This window comes from Channa argus, chromosome 5, assembly GCF_033026475.1.
Source record: "Channa argus isolate prfri chromosome 5, Channa argus male v1.0, whole genome shotgun sequence".
In the NCBI taxonomy this organism is placed as follows: domain Eukaryota; kingdom Metazoa; phylum Chordata; class Actinopteri; order Anabantiformes; family Channidae; genus Channa; species Channa argus.
This window is the reverse complement of record NC_090201.1, coordinates 3,162,584-3,184,343: the sequence shown is the minus strand read 5'-3', so window position 1 is coordinate 3,184,343 and position 21,760 is coordinate 3,162,584. Positions and strand designations below refer to the sequence as shown.

General features: G+C 39.4%; 1 protein-coding gene across 2 annotated transcripts in view; it reads left to right on the top strand.

Moving 5' to 3' along the window:
* The window catches only part of ptprga (protein tyrosine phosphatase receptor type Ga), a 451,880-nt gene that overhangs the window by 386,127 nt on the left and 43,993 nt on the right, over positions 1–21,760 (top strand). For both annotated transcript variants that reach the window (XM_067504881.1, XM_067504880.1), the window contains exons 9-12: positions 2,979–3,163; positions 10,112–10,220; positions 11,794–11,843; positions 13,100–13,862. In XM_067504881.1, coding sequence (XP_067360982.1) covers positions 2,979–3,163; positions 10,112–10,220; positions 11,794–11,843; positions 13,100–13,862 — 1,107 coding nt within the window. The remainder of the gene's footprint in view (positions 1–2,978; positions 3,164–10,111; positions 10,221–11,793; positions 11,844–13,099; positions 13,863–21,760) is intronic.

Genomic DNA, 21,760 nt, shown 5'->3' with positions numbered 1-21,760 from the left:
TGCTTGTGTCCATAGGAATTTGTTTTTACACACTGCTGTAAAAAGTGATTTGTGCGGCATTTAAAACAACTACTACGGGGGAATAATAATAATATGTCCTCTAGAGGAGTGATCTGTCCAGCTGATGGGTTGTATTAGTTTTTGAACTAGAAAAATAAAAATAAAAAACTTGAGTATATGAGCAAATTTCCTGCAATGCTGTGGTAGAGAGTTAAAGATGTCCATAGACGGCTTGGTTTAAACCTCGTCTTTCTCTCAAAGTTTCATATTGAAATAAAATGTTGATCATAGTTCAGTCCCTACTCATAGTACACTATTTAGCCACTGGGAGCAACTTAAAATGATGTCTGTCCTACCTCTGCTATCATCTGTCTCCATCAGCATCAAGAATTAAAATTGAACTAAGAATAAGTTTGTTTGTTTTTTGTAAGATAAAAAAAAAAAAAAAAAAAAAATTGAATACATTTACCTATCTAAGCTGAATCCATAGCACTGGGATTTAAAGAACAAACCTTTAAGTTTAAATAGATTAATATAAATGAGAATGTATATGATAACAGCATCATGAATTAAAAGAAAAAGAAAGGCATCAATCGTTAACCAGTTTCAAGTAAAGCCTTTAGTTTTCTCTACATTTGAGGTAAATGATGGTTTCAGCACACCATAAAATAGACTCCTCAATATGTGGGACAATTAGTCCTCACTAGTCAAACAGAAGCAGTTGGTGGTCAGCAGTAGTGGAGCCACATTTCTGTGTGTTTGCTGTTAAATGACAATGTTTATGTGTTTGCATATCATATCATATCTCTCACCGCCAGATATTTGACAGTGGAGCAGCTTTGTTGCTTTTTGCCTGGAGCTAAATGTATGTAAATGTGTGTGTTGTTGGAGCCTGTAGACTAAACCTGTATCTGTGTGGGTGTGTGTGTCTGTAATATTAGCACAGTTTGTGCAAGTCCAGCCATAGACATGATGTGAACTGGATTGTGTGTTGTGCACGTGCGTGTGTGTGTGTCTTTATGTGATTATGTATTTGTTACTGGGTGACTCAGAGTGTCTCACGGAAATACTAATAAAACATCATGAATACAAGTCACGCTCGCATATCACTCACTTTCTGCTGTCTTTCAAAGATATACTGAGCTGATGTGTTTAGTCATTAAATTATCTCTTCTCTCATCTTCTTCTCCCTTTAATTCTCATCCTTCATTCTTGCCTTACACTCAAAATTTTCCACGTTTCCATTTTTCCTTTTCTTCGTGTGTGATTTCTTTTTTCTTCATCTAAATTTACTTCTTGCTCTTGTTCCTTCGCATTATGGATTTCTCTTATCCGCTATCTTCCTTCTCCTATCCTCTCTTTTATGCATGAGTTTTACTCTGCTTTCTTTTGAAAATAGATCTGATGGGGACTGTGGCCTAACATAAAATTCAAACTAAAAAGGAACTTGTTTTCTAATAATTATGACTGTGTACATTTAAATATTTGAAGCATTTTTCAAAACCTTTTTTCAATCAATTCATATATTTTCCTTTAGTTTTATTGAGTTAGAACTTGATCTGAGTTGTTAAAGAAATAGTAGCATATAAACTGTCTGATATAAATAAAAAATGGGTTTAACAGAGGAGCGGGGGAAGAAAGTATCTGTTATGTCTGTGGTTTTGCTTATTTGATTCAATACGTTTGGTTGTTTGATGTAGTGAGAGAGGACATGAAGTTAGTTGGTGTGAGAGAAGAGTTAGATGGAGGCACATGATTCGCTGTGGCGACTCCTGAAAGGGAACAGCCGAAAGGAAAAGAAGAAGAAGAAGGTTTGGTTGTTTGAAATTTAGACAGGTAATCATTGGGTTTACATTGCCTTGTTGTAATTATTCACACAGTAGTTACAATACAAGGCAGACACACAAATGAGTCTCACAGTAACATCTTCCCATATCCATGCACACGTGCCATCAGCTGCATGATGTTGATTGGAGAATTCTGTAACAGCTACTCTCTGTGTCATATCTATCCATATGAGCGACTGTGGCGCAGGAAGGTAGAGCGGTTGTCCACCAATCTCGCAGTTGGTGGTTCAATCCCGAGCTCCTCCGGTCACATGTCTTGAGCAAGACACTGAACCTGGTGAGTGTGTGTGATTGTGAGTGTGAATGGGTGAATAAGAAGCGGTGTAAAGTGCTTTGAGTGCCAAAAGAAAAGCGGTATATAAGTGTAGACCATTTATCCAACGTTTCCAAAAAACGACAAAAGCCAGTGGACTTCTGTTCCGTCGTGACTTCATATCTTGTAAAATAAGCCAAATAAATCTCCAAGTGGGCTCTGTGTAATTTTAAAGAGAAGGTGGTTGTTGTTACAGAGTGCTGCAGTTCTAGTGTCCTCTCTGCAAGGAAAAACACACCTGTGACCATTATTAAAGGTCACTCTATGTGTAACCTGTAGATTACAGGTTTAAAAACAGCATCAGGATGTTAGGACTGAGTAAGGTGAACATGGAGCTAAATTTGAGATATCTTATGTCATAGATTTGTCTCTAAACTCTCCAAAAATTCCATTAGCAGCATAGCAGAGCTTCTTTCTTTCTGACAAATTCTCATCTACTTCCCTCTATTTCTTTGTGTCTTTTCTGCCCCCAATTCCACCTTAAATTCCTTATTTATTTATTTATTTCCTCTTCATCTGTCCTTTGTTTTCATGCGTCCCTTCATTGCTTTTATTATTCCCCCATAATTTCATTCTACATTCCTTCCTTCACTTCTTACTTTGTCCTTCGCTCACACTGTCTCACCTACTCTTCCCTGCATCTTATGCTCACTTTAAGTGTCCATTTACCCTTTTTAAAAACTGTAACTCGATTCCTCATTTTCTCCTCTATGCTTTCATTTTACTAGAATCTTTTCCCTCATTTCTTCTTGTTGTTTACACATGTTCTTCATATTTACACCTTTATCTCTCTTGTTTTCTGCCCTTATCCCCCTCAGTGTGCAGCAGTGCTCCAATCAACATGAAAGTGCAGCATGTGAATGGCAGCACTCTGGTGGTCCGCTGGGCTCGTCCAGAGGTCACCTATCACCCTCCCATCCTCCACTTCCTGGTGTCCTACAGCTGGACAACTCATGACGACAGCTTTGAGGAAACACACCTGACCGATGCCAAACACAAACTGGTGAGGATGCTGTGGGAATCGCTGCTGAAACATGGGGCTGATACTTTTGGTTAATGCCAATTGAGAAGATATATTTGTGGGATAATAAAACTAGAATGTTGCAGTGCAACATAAATGCAGCTGTGTTAGTGTGCTTCCCTTATCAGGGTTAGAGAATATTTACTTTTAGTCAATATTCTGATCTCTATGGTAAAAAGTCTTGGTGTTTACTGGACATACCAAACAACAATCTTGATGTGCATGATCACATGTGCATATCTAATCCATATACTTAACTAAGTGCTATGAGTTAAACTAGGATACAGTTGGTTTTAATGCAAACTCGTGTTACTTTAGACTGTACACACTACACAAAATACTAACTTAAATAAATGTGTATTTCCACTATTATTCATTTATTTCTTTAAAATTATAGCCACTATGAATACATATTGTATTTTGAGGAAGTGCTTAAAAATTTGCAAAAATAGTAGGCTGGAAGTTTGTCAAAGTGCAGGATGGATGGGTGGGAGACAGAATACACTAGTATTCTTCCCATTTTCAAAGTTTTAGGCTTATGATACACTACAGGATGTTCGGAACAGGTTATCAGCCCAAATGATCTTGTAGCGTGTGGAATTTTGATGCTCCAGAGAGGCTAGATTCTTCCTGATCTTGAATTGTAAATATCAATCATGTTTGATATTTACATTGAGCAAAAACCAGCAAAAGCCAATAAGAGCGATCTGAAGCCAAAGCGAACAGATGTTGTTTACTTGTAGCAGGAGCTTCCACCAGCCTCACTTGAGACTAAGAATAAAACTTTGTTTCCATTTCGACTCCAGCTCACCCTGCAAAATCTACAGTATCAAACATGCTGCTTCTATTTTCTCAGCCATAGTTTCATTATTCTCTGCTTTTGTTTCGCAGTCTAAAACAGCTCATAACAAGATGTACTGTAGTTGACCACAACAGGCCACTTCCAAGTTTATTTTGCTCCAAAGCCACATTTCATCAAGTGCATTTCTAAGAGATGCCAGTTCCTAGGTGTGTGTTTGGTTTTTATGTCTATGGCCTCCCATCTTTTAAAAATGAAGATTTTAAAATCCTCTAATGTGCACCAGCAATCAATCCATGCTGTTACTTGAACCCAAATTATGATATTTGCAGTAATCACAACAAAAGTTCACCACATTGTGTGTCTGAGCGCGAACCCCTCTCGGCCAAGCAAAGATTCTAAACATCCACGCACAGTGCCCTAAATAAAGTATGTCTGCTTCCACAACAGTCCAACTCTTTAACTAAACTAAAATGCATAAAATGTTGTTCATGTATCTGCATTCATATTTAAAAACTATAAATGTTTGCTTAAGATCAAATATCTGTGGATATACATATAGTATAATGAGCTCAGGGTTTCATAGCCTTTATTTAGTGAGCTTTACAAACACACACACACACACACACACACACACACACACACACACACACACACACACACACACACATATAATGTAGGCAGTCTTTCTCTGATGTGCTTCCTTGGCCTGGTTTGTAAGCCAAAAAACAGCTCTTTGCATTCCTTTCTGACTCGTAGCTGTCTATATCCATGTTTGTACTGCCACATATTCCGCGGAGACTCAGAAGAACAATGAATGCTTTCAGTTGATCCTTGTGTGCCTCATCACAACCATGTGTTTTAGACTGTGTGAGGAATTCTACGTGTGAAGGTAGTGCTGTTTAGTTTACCTCGTCAGCCAGTGTATGGCTTTTCTAACACACAAATCAAGCAGCAGCCACCACAGCTGAATAATTAATGAAATGTGAAAACTCAATGTTAAAACTAGTGTTGGTATGTTACATACTGCTGTTCCTGCAACACACATGGACACATTTGAAAAGAGTATAATTTCCGCCGTACTCATCGCTCTGTCAGTTTGTGTAGTTTAATTTAATTCAACCATTAACAAAATTCCAATTAAATCTAACTTTAAATGAAGGCAACTTGAGCGAAGATTAAATAAGAAGATGATGTAACAGCAACTAGTCTGTGGGAAAAAGTGCTTGCATCCTAGTTACTACACCCAAAAAACTACCAAAAATATTATCTACCAGTCTGACATGAAATTACAAAAGTGTTTCTAAGGACTCCACGGTGAGAGACAATTTCTACAAATAGAGAAGACTTGGAACAATAGTGAACCTTCCCAAAGGCCCAGACCTTTAATAAGTATTCCACGAGCATGATGACAATTCATCCAGGAAGTCACTAACCAGCCAAGAAAAACATCCCAAGAAATGTAAAGCAATAAAGGTGGGGCCAGGGGAATCAGATGAAAGATTTAAAGTGAATTAGTCAAAGTTTAGGGGGGGATTGTTTTTTTTAACAGTGGTGATTTAGGTATTGGGCGAACTTTTTTATTTGAGTGAATATGAAACTCATTTTAAACTTGTATTGAGCTTGCTAAATGTGCCTTTGTTAGACTTGGTTGGAAAATCTGAATGTTTAGTCTGCGACAGAAAAAGAGAAAAAATATCTGGAGGAGGTCAAACAGTTTCTCACTTCACTCTACTTACAGGATGTAGAGCAGAGGGACAGTCAGGTTTATATTAGTGCCACACATCCAATCTGAGTTACTTAAAGATGTCTTTCTGTTTCATTGACAGTTTGCCTTACTTTTGTATTCTCACGTTGCTGGGATAGAACACCAGCAACAAACCCAATCCATCTATGCACGTGTCCCTTGGTTCTTAGCTTGAAGTCTCTCCACAAAGTAATGACTTAATTAGCAAGGGGAACAGGAACCAGCAACTATCTCAGTGTTCACATGGTGAATGTTGTATCAATCCTCTTTCCTTGCATTATCATAAAGTGTAATCTCTTCCAGAATCATTTCCACTACCGCTGAAAGTCCTGAGTTTACATCAACAGCTTCACTAGCAAATCAAATGTGGTGGATGTTAGATTAAATCCAAAATCCAGAAAACATGCTCATAAAACAGGGACACTAATAATTAATTATGACATTTCTTAATTTAAGACCTATTTTTGCTTCCAGTTAATAAATTGCAGATCCTTCAATTTGAAATTGTCTCATTGCTGATTTTCACTTTGACATTATTGTTTGATAGGAAATTGTAAATGTTACGTTGCTTAATAATTCCCCCTACAGTCTCATTGTGAAAGTTTTTAATGTTTTTAATGTTTTTTGAAGCTTTGATAAAGGCCTTAAATAGGTCCAATCAATTCCAGATTCCACATCAGTAAACCTTCCACTAGTCTTCAGCCAGGAATCAGACCATTACCCTGACCACCAACCACAAACACCTTCACACAACAAATATGATTTTTGTAGTTGCAGCTACTTTCTTGCTTTTGACCTTTTTGTCCTCTCTCATCTCTATTCTGTTTATTTCTTCTTTCTCTCCTTCCTTCTTCATCCTTTCCCTGCTGATACACTGCAAACACGCCACCCACTGCCCAGGCCTTCAGGTTATTTTCATGTTATTTGGTGAACTCACTTAATGAACTCTGATGTAACCTTTTCACTGTGATACTCTGCACACCCTGCAACATTTTTTTAATCACCTAATATATTTCAACGTGTAAAGATCAGTGTCCAGATGGATTTCTGATTGGGCAATGAAATAGCTTTGAACAGAGCCAAAGTCAACTTTATTTGCTATAACTGCAAATTACGATGAGAATATTATAGACAAAAACTCAAGTGCAGTTGCTTATGTGTGTGTGTGTGTGTGTGTTTGTTATTACAAAAATACAGCAGATTTTACATCATCAAAAAATGACTGTAAGGGCCTTGAAAAAATCAAATAACTTGTTTTGAAGGAAAATTGTTTTGATATATACAAAATCAGCACAGATTGCATCATTAAAAAAGGCCTTATTTTGATTTAACAAAGCCAAACATGCAGCTTTGGCAAAATATTCATTATGGGAAAAAATGAGTCAGTGGAGGTCTTAATACAGTAGTTACTATTTGTGTGAAGAGAAACATTTTTGAACACACACATACACACACACACACACACACACACACATGCATATCAACACGAGCACACAAACCAAGCAATATCCTCCATCAATTCCATTACAAATAGTCTCATCAGGAGCCAAAATGAGTTATGAGAAAAAGCTGTGGAGCAGACAGGAGGTTTCATTCGCTTACATCAGGGGTGGTGAACCCATGCTCCTTGAGGGCTGCAACCTTGCTTGTTTTCCACTATCCCTGCCCTACCCACTGCTCCTCCAGCCTCTGACTGACTGAACACACCCAGCCCAGGTAATCAGCAAGTGGGTTGGGTGGAAAACAAGCAGGGCTGTGGCCCCTCAAGCAGCATGGGTTCCCCCACCCCTGCCTTACATTGTGGTGTGTGCTGGTCAGCTACCTGAATACTAATGCTAAGCTGGAAGGGATGCAGGGCTGCCAGCCTGTGCAAAAAGCATGACCTTGGGCCAGTAGCTATGTGGGAAAACAGGATCAGTTGCAACAAAGGGATCAGAGTGCCCCCTGGCTGTTGAAGCAGAGCCCTTTTCAGACTCTGCCACGTTTGGGGATGGAGGAAAAGAGGTGGAAAGTGTTTTACACTCCCATCATTAACTAGAGAGACTAGCCTTCCCTCTGAAATCCACTTCACTCTCCCTTACACCTCTGTATCTTTGTTGCCGTGTCTTCTCATCCCATCTCCCCTTCCCACACTATATTCTTTCCTCCCTCTAACTGTCAGCCTTGTGAGTCTGCTTCTATTCCTCATATCCTCCCTTGATGGTTCTATCTAGGTCACAACGGGGACTTACATGGCTTTAGGACCCCCAAATCCCTCACTCACATCCCCTTGTCACAATCAATGGAGAATCCCCATGTAATAAATCACTGTGGACTAGACTATTTTACAGCCCCTACCACTTGAAGAAGGGGTAACAAATACGGGTAACAGGTTCGTGACTGGATTCAACAAAGCAGCACTGGCATGACTAAGAAAGTTAGTCAAATGATAAATGACCAAATATGCTCATCATAACATTTTTTCTAAAAACTAATCATGTTCAATGATTTGATGCCTTTATATTTCCCAAAATGTTGCCCCACCACATGCTCCAGATGGACATTTCTTTAAACCATGGCTCTTCAGCTGTGCATGCACAAACTCTTTGCTTGAGTTCAGACAATTTTAATGTCGTATTTTTGAACAAAGAAATAAGTCATCCAGGGAAGCTTTTGTGGACAGCAAAGGAGGTCTACATCACAGACACACAAGTTAATCCAGGCTGCAGGCTGACAAGTGACCAAAGATGAGGATAGAAGTTTCAGTGGTTTTAGCATTTTGTGTGTCCTGTCTCTCTACTGCCACTGGGATTATTCCAGGAGTAATAATGAAGCTGTGAGTTGTATGTGTATCCTGTTTATCACTGCAGCCCCAAGATGTTTACATAAAAACCATCTAATTTACTTAATCTTTGCCACCTATCTGTGAGAGAGCAGGACTCAGCTGGAAGCATGAATTGTCCACAGCATCAGTGCGAAGAGCAACACCACTGCCATCTCACGAAACCTTTCTCAGCACGTGAGATTTGCTGAATGGTCCCGTGGTGCATTTGCAGTGATGATGTCTAGTTCACTCTGACAGACATTTCTTGGCAATTCACAACAGAGATGTGAAAACTTATAATTAAGCCAAACTAAAATAGTATGCTTGTTTTTATAGAAGATGTATCATTTGAACATCAGTGTATCATCACCACATCTGTGGTAATGCTGCACTCCTATCAGTGTAAATAATGGAACTGTCACTGAGAATGTTGTCAGCCTTTAGCCATCTGTTTGCTGTATTGTAACATTAGCTACTGCAGATTTCATTCCAGGCTCCAGTTCATTAGAAATCTGCACTTTAAAGATGGAAACTTCACACTGTAGCAGGTTGATGATACTACTCCATTCCAAAGGCTCCCACAGTGTTTAATGAACTCAGATTTGGAAGGGGGGGGGGGTGCAGTTTCATCCCATTAGCATCTAGTTTTTATGTGATTTGATGGAGATGGAGTCTGAACCGCTATGTACAGTAGCTCCATGAGAGTGGATGTGAAGGGAGATTGTCTCAACATGGCTTAAATCAGAGGTGTGAAGCTATTTTCCCCCTACACAGTGTCTGGCAGAGAAATCTTTACAAATAGCTATATTGTGCATAATATACCATGATTTTGGGCCTGTGTTATTCTAAAATAGTTTCCATAATCTGTTTTGCTTGTTTGTCTGAAACCTCACTCTTCCTCTCCAAAATAGACATCTTCCAGGATAATCGTACATTATACCTTCCAGGAAGCACAATGAAAACTAAAGGGAGTCATGCAAAGATTAATAATAACATTAGAAGCTACTAATAACTACAACTATAACCTGTAACTGACTTTTGAACTGGGACAGGGGTAGCCATCACCCCATTACACACCCAGCTTGTTTTCATGTCATTATACCTGAGCCAGCTCCATCTGCTGAAGGAGACACTCAGCTATGGTTGAAATCCAAAAACTGGACCTTTCAGCCAATATTATCTGATGTGGAGATGAAGGGTTTTAGGAATGACCTTTGGAAAATAAAGAAGCAAACAGCTTGGATGAAATTGATGATTCTAAATTGTCAGGTTTGGGATAACTGCAGTTGGAATAGGAAATGTGTGTAGTGACAGGGTGGTTGCTGTGGTTCACCTTCATAAACTGCACCAAACTACACATCAGCCTATAATACTCAAGCCCCAAGATGGTTATTTGTAGTTCTTTACACTTTGTGCTCTGTTGTTTTTATTCTCCTGTTTTATATAGATTAGTATAAAAACTCTTGTTATTTTCTAGTTAACCATTATTTAACAATAATTTTAGAACCTCTATTGGGACTAAAGCTCCCCCTACAGTCAACTTTACCAGTTATGTTTATGTGTTGTGTGTGTGCTGTGTAGGAGGCCATCATTTCTCCCGTCTCCCCTGATGTACTGTACCTGTTTCGAGTGCAGGCTGTCTGCATGAATGACATGCGCAGCGACTTCAGCCAGAGCATGCTCTTCAGAGGTAATGCACACACACACACACACACACACACACACACACACACACACACACACACACTGGTGCCACAATATGTCATGATGTCATCAATGTGTGCATAAGTACATTTTCCTTTAATAAACACAGCCTTCTCTCAGCACATCTAACATATTGACTTGTATTTATGCAAACACAATATTCTGACAGTTACATACATTCCCCATGACATCACATACAGTGCTTTACAAAAGTATATATATACCTTATAAGTGTTCACATTTTGTCACGTTACAATCACAAATGTAAATGTATGAATTGTAACATGAATTGGTACATAACTGGGAAGTGGAAGGATTTTTTTTGGTGTGGTGTCCATTTGTATTCAGCCCCCCTGTGTCAATACTTTGTAAAACCTTTTTTTGCTGCAATTACAGCTGCAAGTCTTTTGGGGTATGTCTCGGCCATCTTTGAACAACTGTCAAAGCGTGTCAATGCAGAAGAAAAGCATCACCACAACATGATGCTGCCACCACCATGTTTCACATGGGGATGGTGTGTTCAGGTGCAGTGCAGTCTTAGGTTTCCGCCACACACAGAATTTTGCATTTAGGGCAAAAGGTTCAATTTTGGTCTCTCTCTGCGGCTCCTCCAGAGTTACCACGAGCCTTCTTGGCTGCTTCTCTGATTAATGCTCTCTTTGTCCCACCTGCCAGTTTAGGTGGACTTGTCTTGGTAGGTTTGCAGTTGTGCCACAACTTTTTCCATTTTTGAATGATAGATTGTTTTACGCTCTGTGAAACATTCAAAGCTTAGGATATTTTTTTATAAGCTAACCCTGCTTTAAACTTCTCCACAACGTTATCCCTGACCTATTTGGTGTGTCCCTTGGACTTCATGATGCTGTTTGTTCACTAATGTTCTCTAACGAACCTGAAGGATTAACAGAACAGATGCATTTACACTTAGATTACATCAAACACAGGTGGACTATTTACTAATGAGGTGACTTCTGAAGGTAATTGGTTCCACTGGATTTTAGTTAGTGGTATCAGAGTAAAAGGGGCTGAATACAAATGCACGCCACATGTTTCTTTGATATGTATTTGTAAAAAATCTGAAAACCATTTATCATTTTCCTTCCACTTCACAATTATGCACCACTTTGTGTTGGTCTATCACATAAAATCCCATTAAAATATATTTATGTTTGTGGTTGTAACGTGACAATGCGGAAAATTTCAAGGGGCATGAATACATTTGTGTGGCACTGTAATCTTTCATATTCAGGTTATTTACTGTAGGTAAGCTCATATCAATAGCTGCAGGCTAAAGGAAAGTAGCACAGGAAAAGACTAGAACTAAACAAAGCAGGCAGATAAAAGCCAGTGAGATGTATTAATATCATCTAACTACATTACGTTTATTGGCTGCCCCATTAAGTATTCAGAGCCTTGCTCATGTTGTGTCATGTTGTGATTAATGTTCTTGCCTTCCCATGGATGTCTTGGAGACAAATCTTGAAGTTGTCTGATTGTTTCTCTTGAGTTTCACTTTGGATTCTCAGTTTTTTTTTTCCCCTTCCCTTTCCGTGCTTCAGCAAACACCACCAGGATCTTCGAGGGGACAAGGATTGTGAAAACTGGAATGGTAAGAGACGTATTCTGGAATCCCTACTACTGTATTTTCCCTTTTTATCCAGCAGAGAGCAGTGTCTGTATTACTGCAGCATTTTTTTCTCTGTGTTGAAGGGAATGTCCCAGTGGGAATTTAAGTCAGGATTAGACACTTCACATGTAACAGGATAACAGGATTTTTATTCTTGGGACTTTGGACTGTTAAGGATTAAATTTGGTCTTTTTGTTATTTCATTACTTATTTCATGCACATTTATGAATAAGTAAAGTTATATGGTATAATGTGTTTAAAATGAAAGAATCCTGTTCTGCACTTGAGCTGTTCCTAAACATTTTGACCTTTTGGGATTTAAACAGTAAGAGTCCTCTTTATGTGAAGCACCGGGTTAGGTCTGTGGCAATCTGGGCCTTTATGAGGAGGCAGTCAGAAAGAAAACGTTTTTGTGGTGAGAGGTTTCTTTTCTTTAAGGGCACAGCCTCCTGCCACAGCTTTTCAAGACGGTATGTGTCTGGGGTGGAGGGTGGATACATGCAGAAACCTTATTGATGAGTCACATGTAGAACAAATGTCGACTAGACTTGTAAACTTGTGTTATTAACAGCATCACTTTCCGTTAGATTCATGTCCAAAGAAATAACTTTCTTAAGACTTGTTTCAAGGCAAGGGACTTTTCAAAAGGAACAGGTCCTCTATCTGCATTTCCACTAGAGGATCCTGGATATAAATGTACTTCTGGATATGCTTCTACCCTTTAAAAAAAGATCCCAGATTTAGGAACTACTGGGGTGGGGCCTGCAGTGTTGAATGTCACCTAGCATGGGACTACAGATAGGGAGTATTTTGTTTTGTTTGGTACAAAGCAAGAACTGCCTTAAAGAATATAGCTGTAATGGTAATTTGAATAAGAATACACATAGCAAGGAGTGAGTCAAGAGTGGAGTGAGTTGGGACAGTGGGGGGCAACTTTAGGGACTTTGGACCTGATGTGCAAATGCAAGTTACAATGGACTGGAGGTTCTTAACTACAGGGGAGGTTATTGGACTCCAAGAACTTTCTAGTTGAAATACAGCAAATACAGCACTTGAGTGGGACTTCTACTTATAATATAGTTCATTTTTAGGCAGGTACTTTTACTTAAGTATGCTGTGCCACCTGTTTGTGCCAACTCTGAATAAAGGTTTAAACAACTTAGTCAATAACGTCTAACTGAGGAGAAAAAAAAAAGATTATTAGATATAATCTAATTAGTAAATTGTTTTGTTTTTAGCCAACAGTCTCTCCAGCTTCCTCAGCTGACATGGCTCCTATCTCCTCTGGCTCATCTACCTGGACCTCCTCAGGCATCCCCTTCTCCTTTGTGTCCATGGCGACCGGCATTGGCCCATCATCCAGTGGTAGCCAGGCAACTGTGGCATCTGTGGTGACCAGCACTTTACTTGCTGGGCTGGGCTTCAGTGGGGGTGTCATCTCGTCTTTCCCTAGCTCTGTTTGGCCAAGCAGAGCACCGGCCCACAATCCGACCACCACACGCCAGACCGCAGAACCCACCAAAGATACCACCACAACCCCTGCCTCTGCTGTCACAACTGCAGCCAATGATAACCATGAAGGTGGGGGAGAGGACAGGGATAACAGCAAGGGTCAAGGAGAGGATGGAGAAAAGGAAGGAGAGGAAAAGGATGAAGAAGACGAAGAAGAAGAGAAAGAAGAGAAAAAGGAGAGGAAAGGATCAGGAAGTCATGGCAAACCAGAGACAAAGGACAACAGCACGGCAGTGAGTAAGCCACCCAACGAGACCCCAGACTCCACCGCAAAGGAGAAAAAACAGACCGAACCAGATCCCACTGACATGCCACCTGGTGCTGAACAACTGGAGACGTACACCCACAATACACTTGGCTCTAACACCACCATCACCACAGAGGCAGCTAATGAATCAGCTACATTATCTGCTTCCAAGGACCCTGCAGGGACACTCAGACCAAGCACAGGGAGAGATAAGAAGCACTGGCCTTTCTTCATTCATACTGGTGAGTCAACTGATTTTTAAATATAGGTTTTTTTTTCTACAAATGTATCCAGTACAAGAGCTGCATAGTCAAGGATGCAACAAGGAACTATTTGAAGGAATCCTTCAAATTCAACTCATTAACATCTATGGCTCCCAAGGCCTATTGAACTAGCTCTTAACGTGAGGTTACACTGACAAAACAGTCGGATTTCAGAGATGAATTGAAATCTCTGACGTCCCTACTGATGTTACGCATCTCAATGTGATATCAGTTTGAAATCAGTGTCACAAACAAACTCTCTTTATACAGAATAAGAAGGGTCTGACTGCTATTTTGCTTCAGTGGAAGGTAACAGTAAGATGTAGAGGCTAGATTGCTGCTTTGATCAAATTTTCATCCTCTCCACTGTTATCTCCTAAAGGTGTGAGATCAATGCTTATGCAGTTCTTTTTAGATAAAGATAAAGAGGCGTATGGAAAGAATCAAACACATCAGTTGGGTTCTTTGCAAATCTTACAATAACACAGAGAATGAAGATTAACTATTTATAGTAGTACTTTGAAGCCGAATCCAATTCAATGGGTCACTGACTACTTTATTTTCTGGTTTTGGTAGTTTGTCAACACACAACAATAACATTAAAGTTCCTCTATTATGCAAAATCCACTTTTTGATCATTTTTGTACATTTACATGTGTCCTCAGTATCTTCTCTGCATGCTTCAATGTGTGAATTATCAGAGAACTCCACACGCTTCCTTTTTGCTTTTTGCAGAGAAGTATACTCAAACAATTCTCTCACTTTATGACCTCATAAAGGGAGTTGCTTACGTAGTCACGCTTCCAGCTTAGTCTAACGCCACCCAAGCATCACACACAAGAACTGGGGAAACATAAATGTTGGTGTATACTTGAGCTATGCTTTGAAAAGAGGTGCGGGGGGCATACTGTAGCTCCTTTGTGGTATCAAAATGTCAGGCTGATGATTCAGCATGTTGAATGGGGATCGGTCCTCTTGGTTGGTGGGACCAGTACAATACAATAAGTACAATAACTTAGTATCAGACTCATTGTCATGTACAAGTAGCTACAAACCACATGTGATGCGAGAGAGCGGTGTGAGTACGGTAAGCAAGCGGTGCTTTGTTTAGTTTGAAGACATGTGGTTCCAGGTTTTCTGCTTTCTCTTCCCTTAAAGTACAGGACATGCACGTAGAATATGACGACCTGTCAGCCAAGACAAGACAATGTGCGGCAACAGAGCAGGTCGTTTTCTTTGCTACTTGTTTTTTGACATTGGCTTGGTGTCTCACAGCCTTCAAACTAAAGACACCAAAACCTAAGGTTTTGCAATAAAGCCAACAGCACATTGCATGATGTCAATGATATTCCAGGTCTGAAATAAATAAACACATTCAGCATTTAATGATTAAAAGTTATTGCACTACTTTGAGACATATATAAACTTGTTAAAAAAGGGTATAAAATGGGACCTACAAAAGACTGGCTATATTGCAGTGTCAAATGAAATGACCATGTTATTTGCCATAAAAGGTCAACGGCTTGTAGTTTATCTCAGTAAAGTTTGCAGCAGAAAACCATTTTGTAATATGAACTAAATGCAGTTTGTAATATAGAGTTGGATGTAATGTTTGGAAGGTGGGGGGTAGGGGTGGTTCCTAGGCTCTTAAAAAAACCTTTAAATCCAAGGTCTTAATGGAATAAGTTGTGATGAATTGCAGTGATGTAGTGTTAACAGAGTTCCAGCGCAGGCTGAGAGTCGACCTAATGCTTTTCTCCCCCCCCACCAACCAAGACGTTCAGCAGGGCACTGCATTAGCCAACCAAACACCATGGGATATCAATTCAATTTCAAGTGCTTTGAAACACAGTCTAAGCGCAAGACCAGACATTATTATGAACAAAAGCAATCTTGTGATATTCCCCGGAAATGGCTTTCTCAATTTCTTTGTCAAAGCACATTTAGCAAATTTTATTCTGTTTGAGCTTGAGGGACTCAAGGGCAAATGCTTAAAAGTTATTGCACAACTTTGTAAAAGTGGTAACTGTATACATTCTGCTCAGAGCTTCTGCTGTGGGAAAGTTCATTTTCATTACTTCAGAAACCATCAATCTTTAGCCTAGAAGCTACAAACAAATGCAAATCCCAGTTTTCAAGAGAGAGAAAAGTGAATTTAACACTTAATGACTGTGTGTGTCTCTAGTCTATCTGTCTCAGTGTATCTCAATGTCTCTGATAAATGCATAATTATTAAACTATGCAGATAATTTGTTTCCAATTCGTTTCATTAGCTCTTTTTTTTTCATTAGCTGCACCTACAAGGGTAGAAAACAATGCTGTAATTGTTTATATATATGGACATTTGTACTATTCTAAAACCAGTAATATGGGCCTGAAATCTAAATTTGTATAGCATCCATCAACCCCCTGTGATAGACATCAGTACTGACTTTCTCCAGAGGTGGAGAGAAATGAGTAGTGAGTTCACAGAGACTGAACACCTTAATACGTAATAGCCCATTCATTAAACAGCTGTGAACACTGAAACACCTTCTTACTTTAAAACTGACATTTCTTCTTTCAGTGTAAAACCATCCAAGAGTTTCATAAAATCCAGAGCTCTGACCACAACGCTTAAGGTAATACCCACTTCTGAGCTAACAAGCAGGTTTCTTCCTCAGGATAATGAACACTTCCCACTCTTGTGATTTGAGCTGTTTTAGGCGGAAAAACAACCTCTTTTTCTCCTCTTACACTGTGCTCTCAGTCATTGTCGGTCATTTTCTGCTGCAGTTGCCGAGAACATGAGAGAAGCACAAAGGCTGCGTGGTTGTATAAATTGTGAGGACAGTGACAAAGATTGATCACATTGTAAATGTGTTACAATTAAACAATGTTTAATGTACAAATGCATAGACTACTGTTCCAGTACCAGCATGGTATGGTCCCAACTCTACCCACGCTATTTTGTGTCCCCTTCCCTCTAAAAAGAGAGCTTTGACTGGATTGAGGTGGTGGTGGACGTCCTCCTGTGCTGTCAAATTACTAAACTCTTATCTTTACTGTGTTTAAGGTTATTTACATTACACCCAGATGTGTAATCAGATTCACAAAGATAAGCCCGTCCTCGCACAGCACTTTGATGAAGATATTTTAACTCTTAAAAGAAGCATGGCCTTGAAGATGGCTTCAGTTTATTTAAAACATCGATATCACTTTGATATGAAGTTTCAACGCAGTCCTACCATGCTGAAAAATCCTGTTCAAAAAGCCTCAATTGTGCAACGGTAGGTCCTTGCAGATCAGACTTCTTGCTCTATTTACAGTTTGCCTTTGATGGCCACAATTATTTAGGTTAAAAGGTGACATAACAGAATATTCATTATTCAATAGGTTGTGTTCCAATTGGCTGAAAAATGTGGAGGCCACACCTCCACCCAATTAGAGTAGGTAGGTGTGAATAATGCACATTTTATCATCTCACTGGCCTGTTTGTTACCGGAGAGAAATCTGGGCTGTGAAATCTTAACAACTTTATGTGTAAAAATGGAAAAGGGACATAATGCAATGCCATTCATAAAAAAATAGACATGTTAGCTCCTTTAAAAAAGAGGCCACAAGTTGTAAAGAGTTATGGAAAGATATAGTCTTTTGCTGGTGTCATTATAGCTCGGAAATCCCACCACCTTCATGTTAGATTCAATGCACTAACATTTATGAATCTGTGTAAACCAGTTTAGTGTTCTGATGGATCTTCTTTGGGTGCTTGAACAAAAAAGAGATTGCATGCTAATGACAATGAAAGGAAGGAAAGTAATTGCAGAAGCCAATACCTTCTGGTTTCATCACTACAAAGTAGGCTTGTCATGCCACTGCCCAAAGCTTGGCATAATGTGTCAATGCTACTAAATTTATTTAGATATTTAGCAGTGAAAATATACAATGCGACCAGTTAACAATTTCATACACCATGAACTGTAAAAGTTGGACTAAAGAAATGATAGAATTTGTCTTTAATGAGGGCTTGAGTTGTGTGAACTATGTGAGCAAAAAGGCATTTATGAATTACATGCCAATTAATACTAGCATGCTTACCTGCAATTTATATGCATATATAATATTATATTATATATCAAATAGCTAGCACTAGCATAAAAGTCAAAAATAATGCACTGTGCTCCATCCAGCTGTCCCGTTCTCTGCTCCATGATTCTCTTCTACCATCTGCTAAGCTCTGCCGTGCTCTGCACGGCCTTTCAGGAAAAAAAAGGCTATAAAACAAGTTCTGCAGAAAACAAGGGAGATTTAAATAGCTTCCAGCCAATAATTATCTACAACAGGAGGTCACCTGGCTATCAAAGCCTGTTAGCATCCTGTCACAAGGTCCAGCAGTTCCATTACCAGAGAAGAAGTAGAGAAGCGCCTGAACTGACAAGAACTGGCCTTTTTTTAGGTCAGTGGTGGACTCCAGTCCAAGTCCAAACCCAAAGAGGCTCATATCTGGACTACAGTGTGTAAATATCCAGCAAGCTGCCCTCCAAAGACTAGAAATTCTTAATTCCCACTTAGCAAGTAGAGTTAATTATTTATTATAAATTCTAACATGTAGGTCCACAGTATTGTGAATACTTTATTACGTTGGGAGATATTTTCTGAAGAAGGAAAAATAAACTTGTATGAAATCTGATACTTCAGTGAATAGCTGTTGTCTTTCTTCTTTGTAATTATTAGGAAAAAAATGAAAAAATGACATGGTGCCACATTGATTTAGACCATCTGGATGTTTGCCGGTCATTCTCACAGTTCTCATAGATGATATTTACCTTTTGACAGTTGATTGTATAGAAGTGTTTGCCCCTCTGCTCTTTTCCCCACTCATTCTGCAGGTGCATGCCCTATTTTTCTTAACAAATGTTAAAAAACACCCTGGTCTTCCTAACAAAGTCTTCAAATCAATAGTTTGCTTTAAAAGAGCTTCTTTAGCTGTTTGACGGCAAATTAATTTCCCTCAGTCCCTGCATGACCTAGTATTCATAAAAGAAATGAAATACTATATACTCTAGTCTCTCAACTCCAAACAAGCTGCATTAAATCTCCAAAAGCAGGTCAGGATGGCCCTTGATGTCGCATCTCTCAAAATCAACAAGGCAGGTGCAGAATTGGAATATGATTAAGTTATGTAATTTTAACAGGCACAGCATGGCCATCATGGCACAAATGTAGGGGGTCTTGTTGGATTTCATCCAGTCAGGTGGCTCAGGAAGAGTCAGAGGTAAATGATAATGTCATTGGTTCAGATTAAAGATGTGTATTTACAGAAAAACTGACACTTTCTCCAGAATCTGCTCCTGAACCTCAGCATCTAATACTAAATCTAATGCCGAAAAGTGTCACGCAGCGAGAAACAGTAGCTTATTTGGTCATCGTTTGATTTCTGTCTACTTTTGTTTGTATCTACCTTTGAATGTTTTGTGTCTGCTTTTGGTCAGTTTGTGTCTTTTTTGATGCTAATCATTGCTAACAATATTTTGTCAATTTCAAATTTTAACTGTAAAATGACTTTAAAATACTAGTAGCAGGGACAATTATTTTAAGTGAATCTACTGTAATTTAAAGAAAGTATATTACCAAATAATGAATAACCAGCCCGTTCTCCTTCCTGAGGTGGTGGATGAACCTACTAGACACAAGACTTTTCCACAGAAGACCCTGGTTCAACTTTAGTGCCACATGTTGTGCACTTTAATGATGATCGTTACACAACATGATACACACGTTTACCATAGATAGGAAGTAGCTGTGTGCTGTTGTCACTGTATGTAGCATTAAGTTATAAAAACTTAATTATCTTGTAACTTAATTTTACGCTGAAGTCTTAGTGCCTAACCCCAAACTTGAAGTTCTTTTTCTTAGCCTTGTGACTCTTTTAGGTCATCTTTGCATGTCTTTTGGACAGTTGGCTGTGTTTTTGGTGTTTTGTTGTGGTTGTCTGAATCGCTTTGTAGTCATTTTGTTTCCTCTTCCTGAACTCATTTAAAACCAGAAATATGACAAATAATTTCAAAGCCTCTGTACTATAACCCTCTGACCACTAGGCAACTGTGCCCATTACGCCTGTTCAGTAATCCATTTATCTGAGAAGGGCTTCAAATCATAACTTTTTTACTTTGCATGCATAAATGCATTTTGGTATTAATATTCACAATTTTACTTCAATTACACTTAACACTCTCTCCGCTGCATTGTTAAACTTTGACTTGATTATAACCCTCACTCAACCTTAAAAAGGTTAACAAAAAGTGTAGTAGAGGAAAATCAGTGAAAGAGGAGCACACGGTGGGGTCGCTGATTCAGCACCTCATGGAACTGCGTTGTCAAAGCTACAATCATAGAATTGAAATCAAACAAAAAAATAAGCTGAGACTCTCTTCTTCCATTTGTCTCCAACGGTTTTGTCCCCTTTCTCCCACTTCTGCATTTCTCCGTTGATCAAACTTTGCCTTTATTATCCTAAGTTCATTCTTTACCCTCTCCATCCCTTGTTTCAGTACTGTTTTCTTATTCCCACCCCCCACCCCCATCCCTTCCCCTTACTCACCCACACCCCCTCATCCCCCCTCTCTCCCTGTCTTCTTGCTGCAATCTGAGCACTGGCCTACTTTCATACATGGGAAAAGGAGATGGGGCTTGGAGGCTAGACTCAGCTGCAGGGGAGAAAAAAGCCTCTGCTCCATTTATTTATATATATATATGTGTGTGTGTGTGTGTGTGTGTGTGTGTGCTGTCGGCGACGCTTTATTTATTTATTATTGACAGAGCACTGTAATCGTAAGAGAAAAGCAGAAGGAGAAGAGAAGGGAACAGAGGCAGGCAGCAGCTCTGGTTTCTCTGTGCCCACTGTGCCTGTTTGTGTCCGTGTGGATGCAAGGGAGGGGATGCAGAGTTAGTGGCAATGCAAGAATGGTGATGCAAGCCAGCTGTGCTGCAGTGCAGTGCAGGGGCCCAGCCTGATGTAGTGTTCGGCTCCAGGCAGATTGAAGGCCATGGGGGCCGGCGTCAGCTCCAGCAACATCACGGCTGCAGCAGTTGAACTGGGTAGGTGGTGGTGGTATCTATTAAGGGACCAAAAAGCAAGTTGAATTTACCAAATGACTGTTGCTGTTTGCTAATTTGGTGAAGTTATTTGACTGCACTTACTCAAGCAGTGTGCATAGCGTGCAGACCTCAGGGCAGCAGCCAAGATGTGGCCTGACAGTCTGTACTGAGCTGATTCATTTAGATTCATTTGATGGATTGTCTTTGCGGCAGCATCTTCTGTTGTTAGTTTGAAGTCAAAAGAACAACATCATGTTTTGGAAAAGACGTAACAATTTCTGAGTGTCCTGCACAGAGATACAGTAGATATATGTTTAACCTAGTTTACTGCAAATAAGCTGTGTCCCAATTCCCCACTCTTCCACAAATTCTAATAAAGTATACACAGTGACAACAGGAACATGAGCAGGAAACGAAGTGAGACATGTTCGGGCAGATGTCAGACAAAGTATGGATCTTGTCTGCCAATGTAAAATCTAGAAATTTTAATATTCAGGAAGCACATTTTTTCCAGATATTTCACACTTTTCTTGTCTCTAATGATGATCCACAGATTTATTTATGGTATGTCACTTGTCATCTGCTGAAAACACGCGAATGTAGAAGATTTAATTTTGCAGGTGCTCCAGTTTAAACATAGCCAGGTTCCATGGAGTTTATTTTGAGGTACATCAGGCCGTGTGCTTTGTGTTACACTAGAATCAGATTGGAAACTTCTACTTCCATCAAAAGTGAAAAGTTCCATCTTCCAACAACTCTAAAGCTGTCAGAAGACTCATCCAAAAAATGTCAGAAGATAG